Here is a 25,708-nt window from a genome sequence, read left to right as displayed (position 1 = left end):
AGAGGAACAGTGGCTGGCAGTAACGAGGGCGGGGCTTCACTGCAGGCTTAAGTTGTGCCCGACTATAGGATGGTCAATTTTGTTTTTAATTACGGGATTTCTGGTAAATGTTGGAATGACAGTGTTCCAGAAGGTTCCCGAGAGAAGCCCCCCAGATTAAATTATGCTACTCCAAAGAAGCCAGCCATTGTTTGCCGACAATTTTTTGCCTGTCAGTGCTTTTTTTCCAAACCTGGATGCACAAGGAGGGTCATAAATGCTTGCTCACATGATGGTGATGAGAGATTTCTATTGATGCGAAAAAGAATTGGTGCATTGCTTTGCAAATTAAGTGATATTGATATCACAACTAGGGTTGCCAACTCTCATGCGCAAAAAGTTGGGAGGCAAGGGGGAGGGGGCCAGTGCTGACAACCAACCTTCTCAGTGCCAGAAGCCAACAGTCTGTACGTGCAACGAATTCCTCGCAATTCAAACAAGAAAAATCGCTGACACGGCTACTAATACAGATAGAGGTACTGTGAGCAGTTTGGGCCTACAACAGAACTAGCAACATGACAAAACAAAACCACCCTTATGTTTATGATAATGTAATGGAAGACAGAAGTATGGGCAACCAAGCTGTCAGACACTACAAAAGCTTAATACCCTTCCACTCTGAAGAGGGAAAACCGGCGAAGCTATATTGGGATGACTATTGTGATAACTAAATTGATTTATATAGTTATTGCTATATTGACTGAATAAAGACACACACATAACTTCGTGGTTGTTATTGTCTTTTATTTTCGTTCATTTGTTACCACAGTGACCATACCTTTGTGGCCGCTGTGGCACATCGACAAAGAAGTACAGAAGTCGGCAGCAGCAGCGAGAACCTGTGCAGCAAGGGCGGGCGAACACATCCGACGAGGAGCAGGCCAAGGAGGCCAAGTACAAGCATTGTGCCGATCAGGACCCCGAGGGCACACACTGCCACATTTACTGCGCAGTTACGTGGCATTCTCCATATTTCGCGGAGTTTATTTATCAGTCGAAAAACAATTAGTACACAATTAGTACGTTGCTGAATATACCACACTTAGATGTCCCTTGGCTGTGCCTTCAAATGCCTCATTGACACTTTGATAATTAGGATAGTATGTCTCAAGTTAGATAATTAATTACAATTACCTAATTAAATCTCAGTAACGAAAAACTTACTGGCAGCTACTCCATTGTACTGTAAACATTATGCACCAGGTTTTTTTAGAACGCATTGCTCTTTTTTTAATATCTTGGTGCACGATAGTTAATTGGGACACCCTGCATATATTTATGACCTTTGCGTGCAACTGGCGATGTTTCCTGCTGCACATTCATGGTGATGTTGATGACGCACGTCACTGATGGTGGTCAAATCCCCGGCAAACCACAGCCAACCACACATGTGGCGCCAAACAGGTTGCCCACAAACTCCTGCTTGAACTTCGCCATCACCCTGGGGAAACGTTCTGATGAATTGTAGCCACGTCGATGCCTTGCGTTTTCCAACCCACGCTACTCGGGGTCTTGATGGCTACAACGCTTGTGCTTGGCATCCGTGGCCCGCTCCTCATTGGTAATACTCGCCGGCCGTCGCCACACATATTCTCGCTGTTGCTGCCGCCGACGCTCTGTACTTCTTCGTCGGTGAGAAAGCAACTGCTCGATGGTTCCAACCCGTTGGCCGCTGCGCATTCGGCAGCCACTCCTTCCTATCGCTTTCACACCCATTCGCGCTGTTCTTCACATTTGCATTCTTTGAGGGCACGTTCTTCTTCTTCAGAGCAAACTACCCGCATCCGGACCATGGCAAGTCCAAAGTGCAACTGCTGATAACGTCGTCAGGGCATTGACTACGTCAGAAGAAAACGAGGCACAGCGATTGGTGAGTAGATTATGACGTCTTGTTATCTTTGTTGATGTGATTCAACAGATGGATGCAAAAATTTTCAGAACCTGGCCATACAAAGCTTTGCTGTAAAAGAAAATTTCATATACTGATCATTATTCAGTAGCAAACAAGCTGGAACATTTGGTCATCCCACCTGGGTCAAGTCAGGACTCGGGACATTTACTCAAAAGTCAGGACTGTCCAGCTATATTAGACATTTGGCAACCCTAAGCACAGCACTGTCACATTCATTATGCAAGCTCATTTCTTAGTGTGGTAAGAATTACTCTTCTGTCAGCCGAGCCCCATTTTTCTATGCAGTTACTACATTTGACAAGTTTCATCAGTTCAACTGACCCATTCTTTACACAACGTATTTCACACCGTACATTTCATTTGTAATGTTTACAACCCCAGGTGAAAATATTCAACTGGAATCCAACTGGTTACAGCTGGAAACCAACCGATCCCAGTTGCAGGCCAACTGGTCACAGTTAGAAACTAACTGGGATGTAACTGGTTCCAGTTACAAACCAACTTTCCAGTTGGAATTCAACAGGAACCATGCCAGTAGTACTGGAAGCAAGTTGTTCCAGTTGAGAACTGGAACCTCAACCAGCTCTACTAGAAGCAAGTGGTTCCCTGCGCATGTTAAAAATCGCGAGTGGATTGGTGTACACAGTTTCCTCTGTTCTTGACAGTGCCATTCGGAGGTAATTATTTAACTTATTTATGTTTCGAGGGCAAGTAGTTCTTTATCCTAAGCGTCGCACTACACTATGTTTGTATGCACATAATGCTTGTGAGTTTGGTGTTTGTTCCTGAACCCCAATATGAACCAGTGCCATAGAAGTATGAAGTGTATACTTTCGCATATCCGCGGCTCTGCCTGACGTGTAACAGAAGCACATACAGGGCATGCTTGCACTGCAAGCGCGTATTTGCAAACTCGTTCTGTATGTAGGCACATTATTAGTGCAAGAAATAATGATGTGGCGACACACTCTGCGCATATTTCTGTGCACCCTCCGCCTTCTTATCATCTGGCCCAGCATAACACAGCTGCACGCTGGACTGCATGGTCAATAAAACACAGCACCACCGCCACGTCGCCCGAGCTATGCGTCACCGACGGTGGCTATAAAAACAGGCTGCCTGGCTGAGAAAGACCGCTTTCTACCTTCCGCTACTGGGACGAACGCAGCGTTGGTATGCCCGTCCGCTGCCATCGTTAGTCGAATAACGAATCATTACGTTTTTATGTTGGGATTCGTCCTTCAGCAGACATGATATCCCACAATGGTTTGCATAATGATTTCTCGAGTTACCCTGTCTTTGCTTTTTCCTATGACAACACATTGACTTTGACTGATCAAGACTTTGACTGACTTTGACATTGACTGATCAAGGAACGGCTTGCACGTTTTTGACTGGCAGGAGAGGATGTGATCAGCAATGGTAACTCGATAAATCACTGAAGCTGAGAAGATAAACAGAGTAGGATGCACATGTGTGAGTGCACCTTCTATTTTGCTCTGTGATAGAGAGCTAGCGTTTCCGAGATGCTGATACCGGTTGTACAAGCGATAGGTCCTTCTTCGGGCGTATAAAAGTGATGTATGTGAAAAACAATATTCGTTGGAAGTTAGTGCTCATACTGTTTGTATGTGTCTGAATTTTACTGTCCCATCCTCTGCGTCTGTTCCAATGGGGACCAACTGGGACCAGTCACAATGGGAACCAATTGGAACCAGTTGCAATGGGGACCAACTGGGAATTGTTCCACAAACCAGTTCAACTGGGACCAGTTGCATTCCCAGTTGCAGATTTTCAACTGGGACATGGATTTTTATTTATTTATCTTAAGTACGCTCAATGCCTAAAGGCATTACTGGGAGGAGTAGTTCACGCATGCATTTACACAAGGTTCAATAGGGCAGTTTGAAAACTTGTTGGAAAACGCAGTGTAAACTCCAATACAAGGCTTCACACCCCCAATAAAATACTGCAAAGTTAGAAAATGCACAGAGAGAAGCCATTAGATTTATACATAACAAATGCACCTGTTTTGGCTTTACCACTGAACTCTTCAAAAAAAGTTTGGTGTGCCGACAGTCGGCGAGCGCGTGAAATACTTGTAACTGAAATTCATGTTATTTCTTACTTTTAGACAGTACTAATAGCTATTTATCCTCTTCTAACACAAGAAGCAATCGAGCTACACACACACCAGACTTCTTAAAGAATACAGCGCAGTCAGAGAATGGAACATACTCTCCGACATTGTGGATAGCTCGCCCAGCGAAATTTCCCTTTGCAAACTATCTGATTACATTTACTGCTCCTGAAAGGAGTGATCGTAAACTAACATTAACGGTTAGTTGCTCTACTATGTTCTGGTAACCTTATCGTAAAAAGTGGCATTCACTTATCTGAAATGAATTAACTTTTTTTTTCTTTGTTCTTGTTTTTACTGCGTTCACCTGGCTGGTTGTTTAGTGCTTGATTGTGTTCACCCATGACAGTTTTGTACCCATGTAGTGCTTCACTGTTTATCCCAGTGACAAGATGCAGTACGTTTCGAAGTTGTCAGTTGATTTTACAGTAACAACCTCTGTTGTCTTCAAGCGTGAATTGCATGTATTTTTTGTGAACCTATATGCTTATACAATAGCCTGGCTATTTCCTAGACTGGCAAGGGAACAAGAAATCATGAATGCCAGTCAGCCTTAAGGCCTTTGTCCAGCAAAGTGGACATAAAAAATAGGCTAATGATGATGATGATGATGATGCACATATAATGTCCCGCCTCCTGCTAAGCCTGTAATAAAGGCTGGTGCAGTATGTATGAATGCATAAATAAAAATAAAATTCCAAATCATGTACCTGAGGTCAAGTGAGTCAGCTTGAAATCCACTTTTCTGCAGTCTGTGTTCCCCCTTACATTGTCCCCTACTTAAACATTTGTTTTACTATCCTGTGCCTAGTATTCATCTGGTACTATTAGTAATCATCTAGTATTCTATCTGAGCAACAGGTAAGCTGTTCAGACCCTTGTGGTTTGCATACAAAATCACACAAGCATTATGCATGAAATTTATTTATTTATTTTTATTTATCAATACTGTTGGCTGAAGGCCGTTACAGGGCGGTTGCAAGACAAACGAAACAAGGTAGCACTGCTGCTGCAGTCTAGAACAGACCAAATAAGGCATATACAAAGGAAAAGGCACAAAGCAAAGCAAAAAGAAGCAAAAGACAAATTACAATATGATGGTATTAAATGTACTACAGCAGCTGGATTAATCATGTGTGTTACAAGCAGGAACATGAGTTAGACAAATTACTATTATTAAAGTAGAAGCTATTTACTGCCGAGGTAAACAATTTTGTTAGTGTGGTTTCAAATTTATTTAGACTGTCTACAGTTAGTAATTCATGTGGCAGCGTGTTCCATTCCTTTATTGTTCTGGGGAAAAACGAGCACTTATGTGCATCTATTCGTGCTGAAATGGGTTGAATTTGCTCTAGGTTGCTGCTTCGTATTATTCGAGACAGATGCTGTTTTATGTACTGTTGTGTATTAAGGTTAAACCAGTTATGGCGAATCAGAGAAAGAAATTTTAGTCTAGCTATCCTTCTGCGTTCTGAAAGTGGAGCTAGGTTGAGCTTCCTGAGCATTTCAGTTACGGAGTTGGTTGGATGATATTGTGACAAGATGAATCTTGGCGCTCTTCTTACAAGTTATTCGATTCTATCTACCAGTTTCTTATTAAACGGATCCCACACGATGCTCGCATATTCTAATGTGGGACGAACAAGCGTTAAATATGCAGCTAATTTAGTTTGTTGAGGAGCAAGTTTTAACTTTCACCTCAAGTACCAGAGCTTTTTTCCAGTTGATGAGCATATATTGTTTACGTGTGCTTTCCAGCTGAGATCACTCAATATGGTAATTCCAGGGTACTTAATGCAAGTTTCATGGCTTATGACCTTACCACCTATCTCATAATAGAAGGAGTGTATATTTTTTATCTTGTTGGTTACCCTTATACAGTCGCCGACTGATTTTTCGGACTGCAAAGATTCAGACATCCTCAATTATTCGGTCTGCTTCGTGGCACCGCCATTCTCCCCATAGACCATATTGTATAACAACTGCTCAAAGTTCGGACACCTTGCAACCACTCGCCTGATTTTTCGGACACTCCTTGAGTCAACTTGATCGAGAGCACCATGCATTGACTCTGACCGGTGCATGGTTCGACTTGCTGAACGCCATTTTTTGTTTTGAACGGAGCCTCCTTGCTGCCCCACGAAGTGGCGCTACTGCAAATCCCCGCTCATCATCATCATTTCTGCCTGGTTCGTAGCTACAGCAGTTCCGGTCTCAGCTTAGTAAGCCATGTCAAGACAATCCAGCAGCTGATTTGTTTTTTCGTGCACAACGCTGCGAGGAGGCCACGTTTTTCATTTGTGCGACTGGTGTTGGCGTGACGGTGTGGTGATGTTTGCTTTGTGTGCTGTGTCGAGGTTAAGGTGATGCAACGCGGCATATGGAAACATCGCGTCGAGTGTCTAATGGCGCTGACAGTGCCCATGCAGACTGCGCTGGGGTATGCCGGCAAGCGGGTGCCGGGAGGCCTAGGATTTGTCGCCTTCCGATGTGCTCCCTACTGATGCCGAAAATGTTCTGCCGAGACCTGCGCAGTGGTTGCGTTGCGATTCCGGACACAGTCTCATTTGACAGTTTCACAGGTGCTGACACTGCTGTACTGACATGCGCAGAACTCGACGACGGCGAGATCATTTGTCAGGTTTCTGCTGCACCGCCGGACGATGACTCCGAGTCGCAAGATGACACACCGTATGCTACGCTGCCATCACATGCAGAGTGTGTACAAGCAGTGACTGTGCTTTCAACTGTCTATAGTGACCATACAACCTCTCTAAGATTCAGGCTTATCTGGTTACGCGTAAACGGAACAGCGTGCAACTGCGCATTCACATTTTCTTCAAGCCTACTGCCGAGCCCGAATAAGTGCGTGGAAATAAAGAATTTCTTTTTTTTTTTTTTCTTAATCTGCTTTTTCGGACACCTGTTTATACGGACATTTCCGCAGTCCCCATGAGGTCCGAATAAATGGCCAACGACTGTATACATAGTCTCCCTGTAGTTTATTTTCATTTTACACTTATTGCACCAGTCACTGATACTTTTTAATGCGGAATTTAAGGCGATCTGGTCATTGCGGCTGGATACTGTGGTATACATTAAGCAGTGTCCGCAAAAAGTCAAACTTTGATAACGGGATTAATCTGGTCTGCAATGTTATAACTGAGAAAAAGGACAGGGCCTAGCACCAATCCCTGAGGGACTCCTGATGTTACAGGCCACACTGTGGATTTCGCGCCATTCACTTCTACAAGCTGTGTTCTAACTAAATATGATTAATCCATTTGACAATGCTAATGTTAACACCGAGACTAAGCAGTTTATCAAGAAGTTCTGGGTGTGGAACGCAGTCGAACGCTTTTGGGAAATCGAGGCAAACAGCATCTAACTGACCTTTCTTGTTAAGTACGCTTGAAAGCTCATGTATGGTTGCGGTGAGTTGGGTAACCGCTGACAATTTTTGCCTAAAACCATGGTGGTTAGGAAGAAGGATATTAGCATTCTCGAACTAATTGAAAAAGCTTTTTGATATTACTTGCTCCATAATCTTGCAGCATGTAGAGGTAATTGAAATGGGCCTATAATTTTCGATGCTGTGTCTGTCGCCGAATTTATAGATAGGGACAACTTTAGCTGTCAGCCAGTCAGATGGCAATTTGTGCTGCTCTAGGGACGCCTTAAAAATGATACAGAGATACTTAGATACCCATTCCGCATATCGTTTTAAAAATTCATTTTGGATACCATCAGGACTGGCTGATATTTTTGCGTCTATGTTAAGAGTAGTGCAAATATTCCCTCCTCAGCGAAAACGATGTGGCATAGGCGACATACCCTCGGTGCGATTCTCGTCAAAGCCAGTGGAAGATGGCTCTAGTGGAGTGAACACAGAATGAAAATATTCATTATATTTTTCAGCAATTTGTGCACAGTCGTTAATTATATTGCCATCAATACAGACATATTATATTTGTTCGTGTGACAGGGCAAGGAGATGCCAAAAACGTTGTGGTGAATCTCTCATGAAATTGGTTAACGTCTGCGAGTAAAGGTGTTCCTTCGCCGTCACGTGCATGTACTTAAGGGTTTGGGAAAGCTGCAAAATCTCTATTTTGTTCCTCTCTTTATTTCTACTTCTGAAGCAAGGGACAGTGGGCAGGTGTTATTGGTGTTGTTAAAGGGCGAGTAAAAAAACAAAAGCCTGAACAAAAGGTGGAGCCCGCTTCTGTTACGGTGGTCTTTGCGACAGGAGATGTTGAGTGCCAGGCTGCAAAGATCCCCACCACAGGCGAGTCCACCTGCTAGCAGAGAGAAAGTAGCAGAGACGCCTACCTGGAGCCGGTCGTGTTCCTGGACAAGCCGTGCAAAGTGCTCTCTCAGGGTGGCCTCGTCCTCGTCGGGGCTGCTCCTGCCCACACCCATCGCCGCCGCTGCTGCATCACAGGCACTGCACCTTACTTATTTGCTTACTTCTCAACGCTCTTCTTTGCAGGGAAGTGCAAAGAAAAGTAAGTGGCACAATGACTTGGCACATTCAGATAGCGTCACACATGCATGAAAATACCAGCCGGCGTTCAAAATCACAAGCATTGCATGCCTTCCCGATTGAATTTATGGCACATCAGTTCTGCGGAAGCCTTCAAGGTGGAGAAAGGTTGATGAAAGGAAATAATTGTCTTTCACCTGACTGTAGCACAGAGCTATACAAGTAGCAACAGTAAGGTGGATGACAATTTTTCCCATTCATAACCAAATTCATTAGTACCCTGTCAAAAAGTTTAACCACATTGTTGAGTTGTCGTGACAGCGAAGAATTGACTGTGGCACGACGGCGAGTCATAAGATTAACTCTTTACTGGGCAAACCTGTGCCCACAAAAACAAGTTACACTCCGTTAGTGACGAGCACACGTGCCAAAACCTCATTGGTGGGTCAAGCACATTGCCTTTTTGTACATGCCTCGTTTAAAGTTCCTACATAATCGTAGGTGCTTGCGCGTGTTCTATAATGTACAAGACTATTCGCATTGCACATGCAATCCGATCACAGAAGGTTTGGTGACAGCAGGCAATGGCTAGAACCAGGATAACGTTCAAGAAACTTGAGATACAGAAAGGCACATCTTGTGCGGAGCATGTGGGAATGCAGGCACACTTGCATATCTTCGTAGCAGCCACGCATGGTTATCATGGAATAACTAGGCACGAGCTCGCAGGAGGGTTGCGTGGAGGGGGCACTTTCACTGCTCCCATGACTTTTCCCGCCTTGCACCGATGCCGTCCCATGAAGTGGCAGCGATTAAGAGAAGGCTCAGGTGCGCACGCATAAGCTTGAGTCATAAGCGACAACAGTGCAACACAGACTGGCTCGTAAGAAACATTCAAGCAGTGTACAAACAAATGAGGATTACTGAGGGGCTTTAGTCGTGGACGCAGCGCAACAAATGGCATTGTCAGTGTTTGCAGATAACACTGCCCCAGAAACAGAAAATGACTGCAGTGTCACCCAATGAAACAGCAGAGCAGCTGTTTGGTTTGCCATTTTTCATAGGTGCACCTCCCAGAGATGCAAGCAATGTGCAATCAACCGACTTGCAAAATAGCTCAAGCAAGATTAATTAAATTATGGGGTTTTACGTGCCAAAATCATGATCGGATCATGAGGCACGCCGTAGTGGGGGAGTCCGGAAATTAGGACCACCTGGGGTTGTTTAATGTGCATGTAAATCTAAGTATCTGCATGTTTTCGCATTTCGTCCCCATCGAAATGTGGCCGCCGTGGCCGAGGTTCAACCCCGCAACCTCGTGCTTAGCAGCCCAACACCATAGCGACTAAGCTACCACGGCGGGTGATGGCTCAATAAAATTGGCATTGGAGCAAGAGTGATGCCAACACATGTGCTGGGTGCACTGGCATTTCTGATTATAGGCTGTGTGCAATTTGTTACAAAATGGTACAATGCACATTTCCCATAATAGAAGGCATTCATGTTGCACACCTATGATCTGGAGCCAGGGAACATTATTGTCAGTCTTGTCTTGCATGGTCCACAACTAGAAAGTTTGCTACACACCATCGGATGCAGGATCAACAACGTCTTGTGCTCTCACTTGTCTCTGCACATTAGCACTGCACTTTCCTGCTGGTCTAACGTCTTAATTTTCCTTGTAAGAGCTGAAAAAGAACATGCAACTAGTTCTTTCATGTATGCATTCTTATGATGGCTGCAATTCACAATTCTGAATCAGGCCTATTCATTTGTAGGTACTAGGAACATATAAAGTTTCATTCGTGTTAAATTTTCTCAATTGTTTCATAAGCATCACTGGGAGCGGTATTCTGCAAGAACAAAGAGTTGCAATAGAAAGATGCTGAAACTGTGCAAGATAACCACGAAAAACTGCAAAGAGAATTTTATAGGGAGGCCCTCTCACTCGGTACTTGTTGCTGTGCACACTGCATTGACTGCAAAAGGTTAGGCTGGCCAAAACTGATCACACGAAAAATTACACTGACATGTGCACAGATGAAATAAGCCTGTCAAAATTCATTATCCAGGCCATTCCAGGTTAAAATTACATTTGTTTCTAATTATTTCTAATGCACAATTTACCCCTTAATACTTCTGTATGACACCTGTATATTGTCCCGTAGTAGTGACGGTAAAGAACACAACAGCAACACTGTGAATGACGAAACTAACTTTTATTGTGCCCACAAGAGCAGGCTACACTTAAAGTGCTCAAAGTACAACGACAGCGGCAAACACAGTCGGTGATTGGCAAAATCTGATCTGCCAGTCAAGGGTGTCGGCATTAATACACAAACCATCAAACGAACATTCCAGAATAATCACTGGTGCCTGCGTGTCTTCCAGAAAATTCTGCACCATTTGCGTTGTGCATACATGCAATCAAATTACACAAGGCTCGGTGACAACAGACAGCGGATAGAACCACCGATAACATTCCAGAAACTTCCAATATATGCAGGCATGTCGCGCGCTGAGCGATAATATTTGTTAGACTGTGAAAAGCGCTCACCCTAAAAAGATAAACAAGTCCACGTGTCAATATTATCTGAATTGTCGTATTGATTTTGCTTTTGTAAAGCAGCCATTACCTGCTGCTTACTTGTTTAGATAAAAAATTGTTTTAAGTGCTATGACTCTGAATCCTATTTACTTGATGTGGTGCATATTACGTATCTATTTACTTGTTGTTTTTTCAGTATTCCAAACTCATTATATTGTTTTCTGAATGCCCTCACAAAAGGCAGGCAGCATGCTTGGCCACCTGCTGGTACCAAGAGCTGCCCAAAAGTGCTCCACATAGAAGGCGTCACTTTTTTAGTCATATGCCAATGTAAAGCTACTGTAGGTTATGAATGCATATCCTTATGTAAATGCCTATGCACTTGCAAGCACATACATGAATGCTCTGTACAGAAAGGAGCGGAGAAAATACTAGTTAAATGCATCTGTATTTTATTGGTTATATTAACTGCAAGCATAAATAAGTTTGCAGATACTTAATGCTAGCAGTTCTAGACAAAATTTTCAGCTCTCTATGAAGCAAGAAAACCAATATAGTAAGCTGCAGAAGAGTATACATTTGGGCTGTTTGATGATCATGATTACGCGCAATAAAAACAGCACTAAACAAGAGGACGAGTGAAGGGACACAGACAACAGCGCTGACTAACAACCAAAGTGTCTGTATTATTTCAATCAGCATATATATACTCCGCCACTATCTCAAACCACAGAATCAACAGAATTGGGCATGCGCAAGGGGGGAATTGCAATTAATGCGATAGTAAGGCAATCTCCTTTGGAGGGAGAGAAATCGAGGGAAGGCTTACACATGCTTCGCCGCTAACATGAATGTGGAAAGCTTCGTGTCAATCGGGTATTGAGTCAATCGGGTAACCGAGAACAACAAAGAAAGTTGTAAAAAGCAGCACAGGCAGAGGTTTGTTGGTGACTGTTGTGACTGTGTGGTGTATATAAGATTCCCCTTTCATGCAAGCGTTTTTATATCGGCCAAACGGGGCGATGCATCAATGACCGTATGCGCGAGCACTCAAACAAAGTTTAAAAACAAGCTAAAGATAGTTATCACTGCATTGCAATGAATTCAGCTGCAAGCTGTCTTCCGAAGATGTGACCTACCTGTCAAAATACAGCGATAACCCCGCACGTCTTATTTCCGAAGCTATCCACATTCATGTTAGCGGCGAAGCATGTGTAAGCCTTCCCTCTATTTCTCTCCTTCCGAAGGAGATTGCCTTCCTATCGCATTAATTGCAATTCCCCCCCTGCGCATGCCCAATTCTGTTGATTCTGTGGCTTGAGATAGCGGCGGAGCATACATATGCTGACTGAAAGAATAAAGACACTTTGGTTGTTAGTCAGCGCTGTTGTCTGTGTCCCTTCACTCATTCTGTTGTTTCGCGCTGTTTTTATTGCTTGCAATATAGTGACTTGTAAAAAATGTGCAAGAAGCCAAGGGTCAATGAAGCAAGCGTGTTGATTCACTCAACACGCACCTCAGCTTCCCATTTATTTTCAGCCAATAAGGAAGTCGCAACAGCTGTGGGCTTCAGTGGTCTCCATCTGCCCTTGCCTGCTGTAAAGTATGCCTCTGTAGCTCATACACACTTTCACATACTGCTTAGTTGTCTCTGGTGGAAAAACCAGCTAAGCAGCAGACTGGCCAGCCATGCAGAGAGATAACCAGTTACACACCAGCAGGCTTAGACTCGGGCCTGGTGGGTCTGCGCCCTGGAAGTGGTGGTGCGAGCTGTGCCTTGCGTGCAGCCATTGGCTGCGGCTCTGGCTGCAGGGAGCCATGATACGAGGCACTCATCGCTGCCGGCGCCGCACCACCGATGACTCGCATGCTGCCATGGCGCCGCAGTTGACAGCTGCCTTCTGGTTGTGCCGAGTCATCCTTGGACTGCTGGAATGACACAACCATTGAATTACTCTTGTGCAACAAAACTGTTGCACAAGAACGAGAGACGAGAACTAGGAGTCGGATTCCTGATTAATAAGAATATAGCTCGTAACATACAGGAATTCTATAGCATTAACGAGAGGGTGGCAGGTCTTGTTGTGAAACTTAATAGGAGGTACAAAATGAAGGTTGTGCAGGTCTACGCCCCTACATCCAGTCATGATGACCAGGAAGTCGAAAGCTTCTATGAAGACGTGGAATCGGCGGTGGGTAAAGTCAAAACAAAATACACTATACTGATGGGTGCCTTCAATGCCAAGGTAGGCAACAAGCAGGCTGGCGACAAGGCAGTGGGGGAATATGGCATAGGCACTAGGAATAGCAGGGGAGAGCTATTAGAAGACTTTGCAAAACAGAATAGTATGCAGATAATGAATACCTTCTTCGGCAAGCGGGATAGCCGAAAGTGGACGTGGAAGAGCCTGAATGGCGAGACTAGAAATGAAATAGACTTCATACTCTGCGCTGACCCTGGCATCATACAAGATGTGGACGTGCTCAGCAAGGTGCGCTGCAGTGACCATACGATGGCAAGAACTCGATTTAGCCTAGACCTGAGGAGGGAACGGAAGAAACTGGTACATAAGAAGCTGATCAATGAGTTAGCGGTGTGAGGGAAAATAGAGGAATTCCAGATCAAGCTACAGAACAGATATTCGGCTTTAACTCAGGAAGAGGACCTTCGTGTTGAAGCAATGAACAACAATTTTGTGGGCATCATTAAGGAGTGTGCAATGGAAGTCGGTGGTAACTCCATCAGGCAGGATACCAGTAAACTATCGCAGGAGACGAAAGATCCGATCAAGAAACGCCAATGTATGAAAGCCTCTAACCTTACAGCACGGAGTAAGACATTTAGGAAGTGAAACTCCCGTCAGCGCGAGCGAGCGCGGGCGACCAGATAAGGTAACAATTGTTGTATGCGCCGAAGGGGCCATATACAGTGGCGGCGCCATGTGGCGCGTCGTAGAAGCCACAGCGAAAAAAAATAATATGCAGCGTCCGGGCAGGCGGCACCAGCGTGCCCTCAACGGCGATAATTTCTTTCCAGGTTGCCAGGCGCCGCATCACGATAACGGCTCCGCGGGATTGTGACCTTTTCTGGTCGTCGCAAACAGCAGAGTTTCCACTCTTAAATGTTTCTTGCTCCGTGCCCTACAGCTAGAATAGAACTGGCAGAACTTTCGAAGTTAATCAACAAGCGTAAGACAGCTGACATAAGCAAGTATAATATGGATAGAATTGAAAATGCTCTCAGGAACGGAGGAAGCCTAAAAGCAGTGAAGAAGAAACTAGCAATAGGCAAGAATCAGATGTATGCGTTAAGAGACAAAGCCGACAATATCATTACTAATATGGATGAGATAGTTCAAGTGGCTGAAGAGTTCTATAGAGATTAATACAGTACCAGTGGCACCCACGACGAAAATGGAAGAGGGAATAGTCTAGATGAATTTGACATCCCACAAGTAACGCCGGAAGAAGTAAAGAAAGCCTTAGGAGCTATGCAAAGGGGGAAGGCAGCTGGGGAGGATCAGGTAACAGCAGATTTGTTGAAGGATGGTGGGCAGATTGTTCTAGAGAAACTCGCCACCCTGTATACGCAATACCTCATGACTTCGAACGTACCGGAATCTTGGAAAAACGCTAGCATAATCCTCATCCATAAGAAAGGGGACGCCAAAGACTTGAAAAATTATAGACCAATCAGCTTACTGTCCATTGCCTACAAAGTATTTACTAAGGTAATCGTAAATAGAATCAGGAACACCTTAGACTTATGTCAACCAAAGGACCAGGCAGGATTCCGTAAAGGCTACTCAAAAATAGACCATATTCACACTATCAATCAAATGATAGAGAAATGTGCAGAATATAACCAACCCTCATATATAGCTTTCATTGATTACGAGAAAGCGTTTGATTTTGTCGAAACCTCAGCAGTCATGGAGGCATTGCGGAATCAGGGTGTAGACGAGCCGTATGTAAAAATACTGAAAGATATCTATAGCGTCTCCACAACCACCGTAGTCCTCCATAAAGAAAGCAACGAAATCGCAGTAAAGAAAGGCGTCAGGCAGGGAGATACGATCTCTTCAATGCTATTCACAGCGTGTTTACAGGAGGTATTCAGAGACCTGGATTGGGAAGAATTCGGGATAAGAGTTAACGGAGAATACCTTAGTAACTTGCGATTCGCTGATGATATTGCCTTGCTTAGCAACTCAGGGGACCAACTGTAATGCATACTCACTGACCTGGAGAGGCAAAGCCGGAGGGTGGGTCTAAAAATTAATCTGCAGAAAACTAAAGTAATATTTAACAGTCTCGGAAGGCATTGGAAGTGGTAAGGGAATACATCTACTAGGGCAGGTAGTGACTGCGGATCCGGATCATGAGACCGAAATAATCAGAAGAATAAGAATGGGCTGGGGTGCGTTTGGCAGGAATTCTCAGATCATGAACAGCAGGTTGCCATTATCTCTCAAGAGAAAAGTAGATAACAGCTGTGTCTTACCAGTACTCATGTACGGAGCAGAAACCTGGACGCTTACGAAAGGGTTCTACTTAAATTGAGGATGAGGCAACGAGCTATGGAAAAAAGAATGATAGGTGTAACGTTAAAGTATAAGAAAAGAGCAGATTGGGTGAGGGAACAAACACGAGTTTCTGATATCTTAGTTGAAATCAAGAAAAAGAAATGGGCAATGGCAGGACACATCATGAGGAGAGAAGATAACCGATGGTCATTAAGAGCTACGGAATGGATTCCAAGGGAAGGGAAGCGTAGCAGAGGGCGGCAGAAAGTTAGGTGGGCGGATGAGATTAAGAAGTTTGCAGGGACAACATGACCACAATTATTACATGACCGGGGTAGTTGGAGAAGTATGGGAGAGGCCTTTGTCCTGCAGTGGGCGTAATCAGGCTGCTGATGATGATGATGATGATGATGAACAAAACTGTACCTTCAAGAAATGTTGTAAGCACAAAGCTGTGTTTTACTCCTTCTTTCTATGTGCAGTGCTACTAAGCCCAAGGTGTGGTTGTGACGCACGCGTCAAAGCAGTCTGCCCTTGTTTGGAAGAAAGTCTGCGAGAGCAGGTATAGCAGTGAGAATAAGTGCTGAAGGAATGGCCCACATGCAGGGAGAAATTTTATAACCTCACGCAAACTTATCTACTCGCTGCAAGTAGTTCAGGCCTGACATGTGCATTAAAAAATACAAATCTCATCTTAAGAGGACTGTTTGAATGCTATCTAGAGTGCTACGTGATGTGGCCAATTTAGACATGCATAGGTCAACAGAAGAAGGTCGTAAGATATTACCTTCCACTACTGCAAAACACCGAAGTGCAGATGAAATTACAGATTTCAAGGAATAGGTAAAGTGACAATTGATTTACTGGATATGACTTAACTTAATATTCCAAAACTTGCCACTACTTTTGTGTTAAGCTATAAATTATGCTTTGTTTTCAACACAGGGCTTGAAACGTCAAGTAGATATTTAAACACAATGTACAGTTACACATAAAAGTACATGCCTTGCATTTCTGAATATGGCTTACCACTACTGATCAGTGAAGCAGAGTGTTAAGACAAAGCAATTTATAGCACTGGGAGAGACAAGTTGCATTGTATAAGCACAAAACACCTTTTTTAATGGAAAAACACATGACATACAATGGTTGATTTGAACTTGTTAAATGTGGGCTGCCCCATTGTTGTGCCACTGGGTATGTGGCATAGCTATGTCGAGCAACCCTCACCATCTCAACCAGCATCAAATGTTGCCCCTGTTCTAGTCGCGTCAATGAGCGAAAGCCTCGTAATGTGAATCCAAATTAACAGCTCTTCGAATTGTGGCATAGCTTGTGAAAAGTATAATGCATAAACATAAAAATGGCGTGAAATTACACTACACAATGCTTGGGGAAAAATAAATAAATTTTGTCATGATATCTGGTTTTATAGGGTCCAATTAAAGGGAAATGCAAGAAAAGTAATCATACTATACAATTTTTTTTGCATTTTTGTTGCAAATTACTCTTCACGAGGGTAAAAGAAATCGCATTGTTCCTTTAAAAAATATTTTTTTGGTGTTGGCTGTAAAATTATGCTTCAACATTCTATTTTCATGAGTAAAATAATAAAGGCCCACCAGAAAATGTCGAAAAATGATTATAATTGAGGCATGGTAGCGGTGTCATTCATGCTCAACTGATGAGGCCCAGCTTCCCTGGTGTAACAACAGACGAGCCTTGGCTGAGCTGGCACCAGGCTGCTTCCACTCCACATATGAGCGGATGCGAGAGCATGTGCTCCAGTTATGGCCACAAAGGCACTGAGATCACAAATCGAGCGGGCAGGCAGGAATCGCTGGAACAGCTGTAGCTAAATCTCATCATGCAGTAAAGAAAGCCTGCCTGAAGTAGCATTACTGTATATGGCTCCCCGCGAGAGCCACATACAGTAACTCTAGCCTGGAGGAGAAACCTCCAAAGGGTGCCGTAACCTACGCAGCAGGAAACTGTTTTACACTTCCAGAAAATGTGGTCTGCATTCTGGCCAAATTTCATCAAACTGATTATCTGCAATAAGCATATTTAGAAACTTTCAAGTTCCTCTTCAATCTTGGGCAGTTTTCACTTCTTGTGCACAAAATTCTCACACTCAATTTGAGTAAATATCAACCAAGTATTGCACGCACCTGCTGATATCTAGGTTTTATTGTAATTTGCAGCACTTTTGCTCATAGGCATTTTAGGAAACTACTCATCAATAGACAAAATAGACCCAGTCAATTTTTTATGGTCTCATGATGACATATGTCATGGCCACTTTCGTGGCTGCAACATTTGTGGCAAGGCCTCCACTGGCACGATTCAAGTGCATTTAAAGCAGTTGCAATTCGGTAACTTGCACATTGCAGAGCAGTTTTGTAGCAAAAAGATTCAGTTTGGCTAAAACTATGCTTTATTGCAATTACTTCATGGTCCTCTTTCAATATTCCACAAAAGTGTTAACATTCTTGCAACATGGGGGCTTCAAACCTTTCTGAATGAAATGCACTTAGACTCAAATATGATGTGTGTGCTGCTACAATGTCCCTGTGGAATAAAGGAATCTTCACCGTGAGAGTGGAGTGGAAAACTAGTTCTATTCTTCACAGCACTGTTCAATCGCATCCACCTTGAAGAACATTCCAGATGCGAGCACTGAGCTAGCCTCCTCTTGTGCCACGCTTTCTGCTAGCCGCAGATTATTCAATAGCTCCTTGCAAGCAATGCACAACCCATTCGAAGATTTCGCAATTACGATTTGCCTGAATTACGAATGCCTGAATACTCCCCTCTTTCCCCCAGCTTTACTGGGGGTAAATGGTTAAGATGCTCCGGTGGCTAGCAGCCCGAGCTCATGTACCCATTGTACCAGTAATGTAGCGCCGCAGAATTGTCGGCTACAACTTTATCAACATCCTACGTAATAAATTTAATTTGCTAGATGGTCACTAAACCACTCACCAGGCGCTCATGATCGAAGCAGACGTTGCTACACATAGTCTGGCGATGTGGTTCTTGGGTCCCTCTTCCGTTTAGTCTGCGCTATCTTAAAATGTGGCATCTTAAACAAAAAAATTTTCTCTAAGCAAAATCACCTTGGGGGCTAGAGCCTGCAGTACTTTGGCACTGTGGGTGGCCCAGTGTGGCAGTACCGAAATAAATATGAAATACTGCACCAGTGACGTCGATATTTCTATCCTCTCCATTGCGAGTGCAGACCAACAGTAGCGCAAGCTTTTGCTGGCACAGGCTACGCAGCAGCTACACCACTAACTGCAGGTATTTACACTGCCTTAGGCAAAACTGCACCCAATAATATAAATATATTCAATGATTTGAATAAGTATCAGCAGTTGCCACATGAAATGTCATTTAACAGAACACAGTTGGCTCCCCATGCCAGGTGAGTAAGGTACCAAAACTCGTCTGGTATAGCGGTACCACTGGCACAAATGATCACATGCATACATTTGTGCATCCATTGGCATCCCAAGTATAAAGAAATGTTCACGCACATGATTTTGTAGTCCTTGATGAAAAATGCCTTGACAATTTCAAATGCTAGTCAGTCCACAAACAGAATCTTGATTTCATATAATCCTTGGGAGCAGCAGAAACCTTGACAGTGTAGATACAAATTCAAAACTATGCTGCTTTCAAAGAATTTCTGTGTTGTCTTAGGTACTCATTCACGCACTGACACATCTATCCTATATATCTTGCAACACATGTCATAGGAATGTTGTACACAAAAGCTTTCTTTTGAATTCATTTAAATATGTCAGTTTAACTTATATACGCAAGTCTCTAGCAAAATATTTTCAATGGTTAGTAAGTGCTCGTGCTGTTTTTTGTCTGTTGTCTTCGTGACTTCACAATTTTCTTAACTATGAATCCACACAAACTCGTCCAGTTAGCCAGGTTGCTGTGGTTTTGGCATGAAATTAAAGAAATGGAACTTTTATCTTCATTTCCTCTTCCAGTAACCAACCTATTATATGCCAGGACATTAGCAAAAGAAGACTATCAGTCTAAGCTGATTTAGTGTTTCTCTTTTGTGTCCCTAAAAGGCATCGCACGTGCGGACGCCAGGTCGTGATTCGCAACAGAAGCTATCAAGAGTGCCACCCTTACTCACCTGCTGCTGCACGGTAGGTCTGGGCAGGCGCAGGCTTTTGGACCTAGCCAGAGTGGACCGGCCTGGGGGCCTCGTCGAGGAAGACATGCTTTCGCGGGATTGCCGCCTTTACTACGGAGGACCATCCATCAGATCACCTGCATAAGAACACACAGGTCAGAACCACATGTGCTCTTCTGATGTGCAACAGCAGAAAACGTAATCATAGGGAGTAGAAAATGGAGACGCGATTTTAAGCTGACTTAAAAAGCGATTGTGTCCCTGAGCTGTCTTCAGGTATCAGGAGGACTGCTCATGTATGAACAGCCATATATGTCGCCACTGAATATTAGACCGCAATGTCACAATTATAGATCTCAGTTCTGCCTTCTGTATACTTGTGGTGTCTACGGAATGCTTGAAGCAACATGTAAAGTAGAATAAGAAGAAGCTATAATTAGCAAGGATGGTTACCTTACCATACTGACTCATCTAAGTTTTATTATGTCAAGAACTGGATCCTGCATTGTGCACCTCATTCACTTCATTTTACTGAGGACCATGCGCTTGAACATCACCAAAATCTGGGCGAACAGTGACAGGCCCTCAAGTGTGGTAACCTGCTTCTGCAAAGGATGGTTCGCTTGTATAGGTGAGCACTGACGCCTTGTACAGAGCCCTCATGACCTATTCAGGCACAAACCCAGCGCGGGGGAGGGGGGGGGCTGATCCCCCACGAAATTGGCATATTTCCCTCTCCCCACCCACGCCACCACTCCTCACACACCATCCTAAAGCGCCGCTATATCAATCTTGAGACTTGACAGCTATTCAGCGGCTAACATTCTATGGCCTTTTTCACTCTTTTTGGATGGCGGTAGTTATCAGCAACTCCTAGAATATGAAGGCCAGTTTTCTCATAGATACGGTGCCCGCGCGATGAGTAACTCTAGATGCGTTCAACAGTCGTGCGCATCGCTGTTGCTTTGCTAGTTCAATGTTCTTTGTTTAAACTGATCCAGGAACCAGGAAAGGGATTCGGTTCGTAGTCAGCTGGTCTGTATGCTCGTAGAATGAGTTCTGACCGGAGAAAACGCCAGTTGCGTTTTACTTTTGCTTTTGCTTCATTATTTGGTTGAGTGACAGCTCACCCCGACGCTGGCAGATCCTCGGAACCATATACCCGCGATATGGTTAGATCAGGTGGAAAATAAAATAATGCGAAACAGCATCCATCATCGAAACCTGCAATAACCGTTAAACCCACTAGAAAAATGAATGTCATCCGTTACCTTGTCTGGTTTTTCTTTAATTGTACAGCACTTTTCATGCAAAGTTGGCAGCTGGAAACAAGAGTCGCAAGGAGTTGAGGCATCAAACGATCTATCTACTAAGGGAGCAAGCAGAGGCAACAGGAATTAAAAGCGAAAATTAACAAATTTATCTGTTGCTTGTGAAAATATTGTTGTGTGTGGAAAGACACAGACAGTATTTACACTGGAGCAGGCAGCCAGGCCGACACTCGCTCGCGCCAAGCACACCGACCAACTTCATCATCGTTCTCGCGGCGGCTCGTTTCTTGAGCATCGTCGGAAGATATCGTAATACTACCCCCTCTGGCGGCAAAAGCACCGTCACAGTGCTGTTAAATATTCAAGGCGCGTGGAGAGTTGTAGGGCTTGAGTCGGGCGACATGGACAATGTCACTGGTTGTCACAGCGGAGGACGTAGTGGGCGTGGCTAGAACGATTTCATAGGTGACATCGGTCAATTTGCGGAGCATGCGATATGGACCTGTGTAACAAGAAAGGAGTTTTTCACATAGGCCAACTTTACGCGAAGGTGACCAAAGCAACACGAGGCTGCTGGACACAAAATGGACATCACGGTGACGGAGGTCGTAGCGTCGCTTCTGCTTGTCTTGAGACACTTGTAGACGAGCGTGCGCAAGTTGGCGAGCATGGTCAGCATGGGCGATTGCGTCACGGGCATAATCGCTAGTTGAAGCTGTGGCGGACAGAAGCACAATGTCCAGTGGTAGCATTGGTTCGCGGCCATACAAGAGGTAAAACGGGGAAAAGCCAGCAGTTTCGAGACGGGAAGAGTTGTATGCAAAGGTAATGTAAGGTAGAGCCAGGTCCCAGTCACGGTGGTCGTCGGACACATATTTGGATAGCATGTCTGTAAGGGTGCAGTTCGAGTGCTCAGTGAGGCTGTTCGTTTGGGGATGGTGGGAGGTGGTAAATTTATGCCGTATTGAGCAGGCACGCATGATGTAGTCGATGACTTTGGCCAAAAACGTACGGCCACGGTCTGTTAGCAATTGATGTGGAGCACCATGCATCAAAATAATATCATGTAGGAGGAAGTCCGCAACATCAGTTGCGCAACTGGTCGGAAGAGCGCGGGTTATGGCATAGCGGGTCGCACAGTCCACCGCAACTGCAACCCACTTGTTTCCTTTTGTAGATTCCAGAAATGGGCCGAGAAGGTCTAAGCCGACACGATGGAAGGGCTCGGCGGGGATGTCGAGCGGCTGCAGGTAACCAGCGGGGAGCTGGGAAGGCTTCTTGCGTCGTTGGCACAGTTCACAAGCGGCGACGTACACGTTCATAGGTTCGAGATACGCCGAGATGTCCTGCCGTTGGTGCGTCGTGGAGCACTTCTATAACAGTGGAGCGGACGTGTTTAGGTATTACAAGTAGGAACTCAGAGCCGTCCGGATGAAGGTTACGACAGCACAGAGTAGCGTCGTGGAGGACGAAGAGGCGTAGAGTAGCATCGGCCGGAGAGTGCTAAAAACGGTCGATGAGTGCTCTGATGTAGGCGTCACGGCGTTCCTCGTCGGTGAAATGAAGCAGCTGTGATACAGAGAATACGCAAGAAGCACTGGCAATGTTAGAGGAGTCAGAGTCATCAACAGGGTAACATGACAAGCTTTCAGTTTCTTGGTGCAGGCGGCCAGACTTGTACACCACGGAATATGAAAATTTTTGTAGCCTCAAAGCCCATCGACCAAGCCGGCCTGTAGGATCTTTTAGCGAAGAGAGCCAGCAGAGAGCATGATGGTCAGTGACTACGGAAAAAGGGCAATCGTAAAAGTAAGGACAGAACTTCCAACCGCCCAGACAACAGCAAGGCATTCTCGTTTCGTAATGGAATAGTTGGGCTCCGATGGTGCTAGGAGGCGGCTTGCATAAGCAATAGCGCGATCCTGGCCACGCTGACGCTGGGCTAAGACGGCACCTACGTCATGACCGCTGGCATCTGTACGCAATTCTGTAGGGGCATCAGGGTCGAAGTGGGCGAGAATGGGTGGTGAGGTTAGAAGAGTGACGAGACAAGAGAAGGCGGCGGCGTCTCCAGTGCCCCACAAGAATTGTATGCCTTTCTTCAAAAATTAGTTAGGGGTCTAGCAATTGTCGCAAAATCTGGAACAAAACGACGAAAGTACGAGCATAGCCCTACAAAACTTCAAACGTCTGCAGCTGTCTTCGGAACCAGAAACTCTCTGACAGCGCGAGTTTTGTTGGGATCAGGCTGTACTACGGAAGCGTCAACGTGATGGCCAAGAAGAGTAATTTGCCAGTGGCCAAAACGACATTGGGACAAGTTAGGTTGCAGCTTCGCCTTTCGAAATCCATCAAGTATAGTTGCGAGACGTTCAAGGTGAGTGTCGAACGTTGGCAAGAAGATGATCACGCCGTCGAGGTAGCAGAGGCATGTGGACCATTTGAAACCTTGGAGCAAGGAGTCCATCATACGCTCAAAGGTGGCAGGGGCGTTGCATAATCCAAACGGAATTACTTTAAATTGGTATAGGCCATCAGGTGTGATGAAAGCGTTTTTTTCTCTGTCCATATCGTCAACAGCAATCTGCCAGTATCCCGAACGAAGATCAATAGACAAGAAATAGCTGGAACCGTGCAGGCAGTCAAGGGCATCGTCTATACGTGGAGCGGGTAGCTGTCCTTCTTAGTAATGTTGTTCAGATGACGGTAGTCTACACAGAAGCGCCACGTGCCCTCCTTCGTTTTAACCAACACCACAGATGACGCCCAGGGACTCGAAGAAAGCTCAATGATGTTCTTATCTAGCGTTTTGTTCACTTCATTTTGAATTACTCGGCGTTCCGGCGCAGAAACTCGATACGGTCGTCGGTGAATAGGCGTAGCATCGCTAGTAAGAATCCGATGCTGGACCGCAAGCATCTGGCCTAAAGGGCGATCGTCGATGTCGAAAATATCTCGGTAGGGTGATAATACTGGGCAAAGCTCTTCAGCCAGCGCCGAGGACAGGTCCAACGCAACCATATTGTTTATATTGGGATCGGCACCCGAGGCTGGCGCGAGGGGCCTGCTAAGCTCGCGAGAACCATTGGTCGATAACGCTGCCACTTATTGGTCGCCGAGACAATCAACGGTGGCAAGGCAAACACCTTACGGTAGAATTTGCTTTGCCAATCCAAAGTTACAGACAGGCATGCGAGTGCGGTTCCCAGTAATATTAAGTATACTGTGAGGCACTGTAACATCATACCTTATTGGAATGTTGGGCAGAGGAGTGACGAGGTACTCGCCATCAGGAAATAATGGGAAAGACAATAGTTCAATGTAGGCTATTGACTCTGGCTGCAGACGAAGAAAGCCGGTGGGACGTAAGCGGCATTGGGGTGTGTCAGAAGGTTCTGCGAGCATCGGCAACTCAAGGTGAAGAGTACTGGAAGAGCAGTCAAAACGAGCAGAATGTTCAGAGAGAAAATCGAGGCCAAGAATGAGGTCGTGGGGGCAATGAGCAATTACGGTGAAGAGGACAGGAGTGCGGCGGCCGGCGATGCTGACGCGTGCCGTACACATGTTGATGATAGGCACAGTACCGCCATCCGCAACGCGGACGATGCACGCCGACGCTGGGGTGAGGAGCTTGTTCAGTCGTCGTCGGAAGGCAGCACTCATATTTGAAAGATGTGCTCCTGTATCGATGAGTGCCGTGACAGGATAGCTGTCAACGTCAATGTCAAGAAGGTTTCGGTTCGTGGGTAACGTGAGCAGAGGATTTGAGGGCAGGGTCGACAACGCAGCTTCACCTCTAGAAGCTGCAGTTCCTAGTTTTCCAGCTGGATCCGGGAGGCGATAGGTGGCGAAGAGAAGCGACGGGGTTGGGGCGAACGAGACTGATGGCGTCGAGGTGAGGGCGAGCGGCTGTACCGAAGGTTCAGAGCAGGAGCATCAGCGGCAGTGGATTCATGGCAGGTGGTATAGGGAACGGAAGGTCCAAAGGTGCGGGAATAAGCGGCAGTGTATATCTGAGGAGGTGGTGGCCATCGGTTGCGGTAGTGACGAGCAATGTGGCTGATGCGACAGCAGTGGAAGCAGATCGGCCGGTCATCAGGGCTACGCCAATCGGATGGGTTGCGGCGAGATGTGGCTGAAAAGGACTGCCAAGGACGAGGAGGGCCGCTAGAGAACTGGGGAACGCTGGGTTGGAGATGTGGAACACACGGAGTTCAGACCCATGTTCTCAAATTTTTGTCGGACGACGGCCTGAATCATCCCAATGGTGGTTGCTGGCGGATTGGGAGGCGTCGTGGAGAAAGCTGGCGAGCAGGTGGCCTCAAGTTCGCGGCGAACAATACGGGTGACGTCGTCACAGGTGGTGGTCTGACGTGGTCGACCCTCACATGTCGACGTAGCAGCAGTGTTGGGTAGCCGCGTGATGTGGTGTGTGATACGGCGGCTCTTAGCTTGTTCAAGGCGATGGCATTCTTTGATGATGGCATCGATTTGAGATGTTGCCGAAAACAAGCAAATTGAAAGTGTCATCGGCAATGCCTTTTAGAATATGTGACACTTTACCAGCTTTGGACATAGCATCGTCAGCTTTGTGGCATAGAGCTAAGACGTCGAGGATGTAGGA

At 45.3% G+C, this 25,708-nt stretch overlaps 1 protein-coding gene across 4 annotated transcripts in view; it reads right to left on the bottom strand.

The window, feature by feature from the left end:
• Positions 1 to 25,708, bottom strand: part of LOC142576673 (uncharacterized) — a 334,510-nt gene that overhangs the window by 207,761 nt on the left and 101,041 nt on the right. For 2 of the 4 annotated variants that reach the window (XM_075686902.1, XM_075686903.1), the window contains exons 2-4: positions 19,814 to 19,950; positions 12,841 to 13,054; positions 8,424 to 8,524 (exon numbers count right to left, since the gene is read on the bottom strand). In XM_075686902.1, coding sequence (XP_075543017.1) covers positions 8,424 to 8,524; positions 12,841 to 13,054; positions 19,814 to 19,900 — 402 coding nt within the window. In that variant the 5' untranslated portion in view covers positions 19,901 to 19,950. The remainder of the gene's footprint in view (positions 1 to 8,423; positions 8,525 to 12,840; positions 13,055 to 19,813; positions 19,951 to 25,708) is intronic. The other 2 variants (XM_075686904.1, XM_075686905.1) reach the window with 2 other exon arrangements.

This window comes from Dermacentor variabilis, chromosome 3 (genome assembly GCF_050947875.1).
Source record: "Dermacentor variabilis isolate Ectoservices chromosome 3, ASM5094787v1, whole genome shotgun sequence".
Taxonomy (NCBI): domain Eukaryota; kingdom Metazoa; phylum Arthropoda; class Arachnida; order Ixodida; family Ixodidae; genus Dermacentor; species Dermacentor variabilis.
Note: the sequence above shows the minus strand (reverse complement) of the source record. Positions and strands in the feature narration are given on the sequence as shown.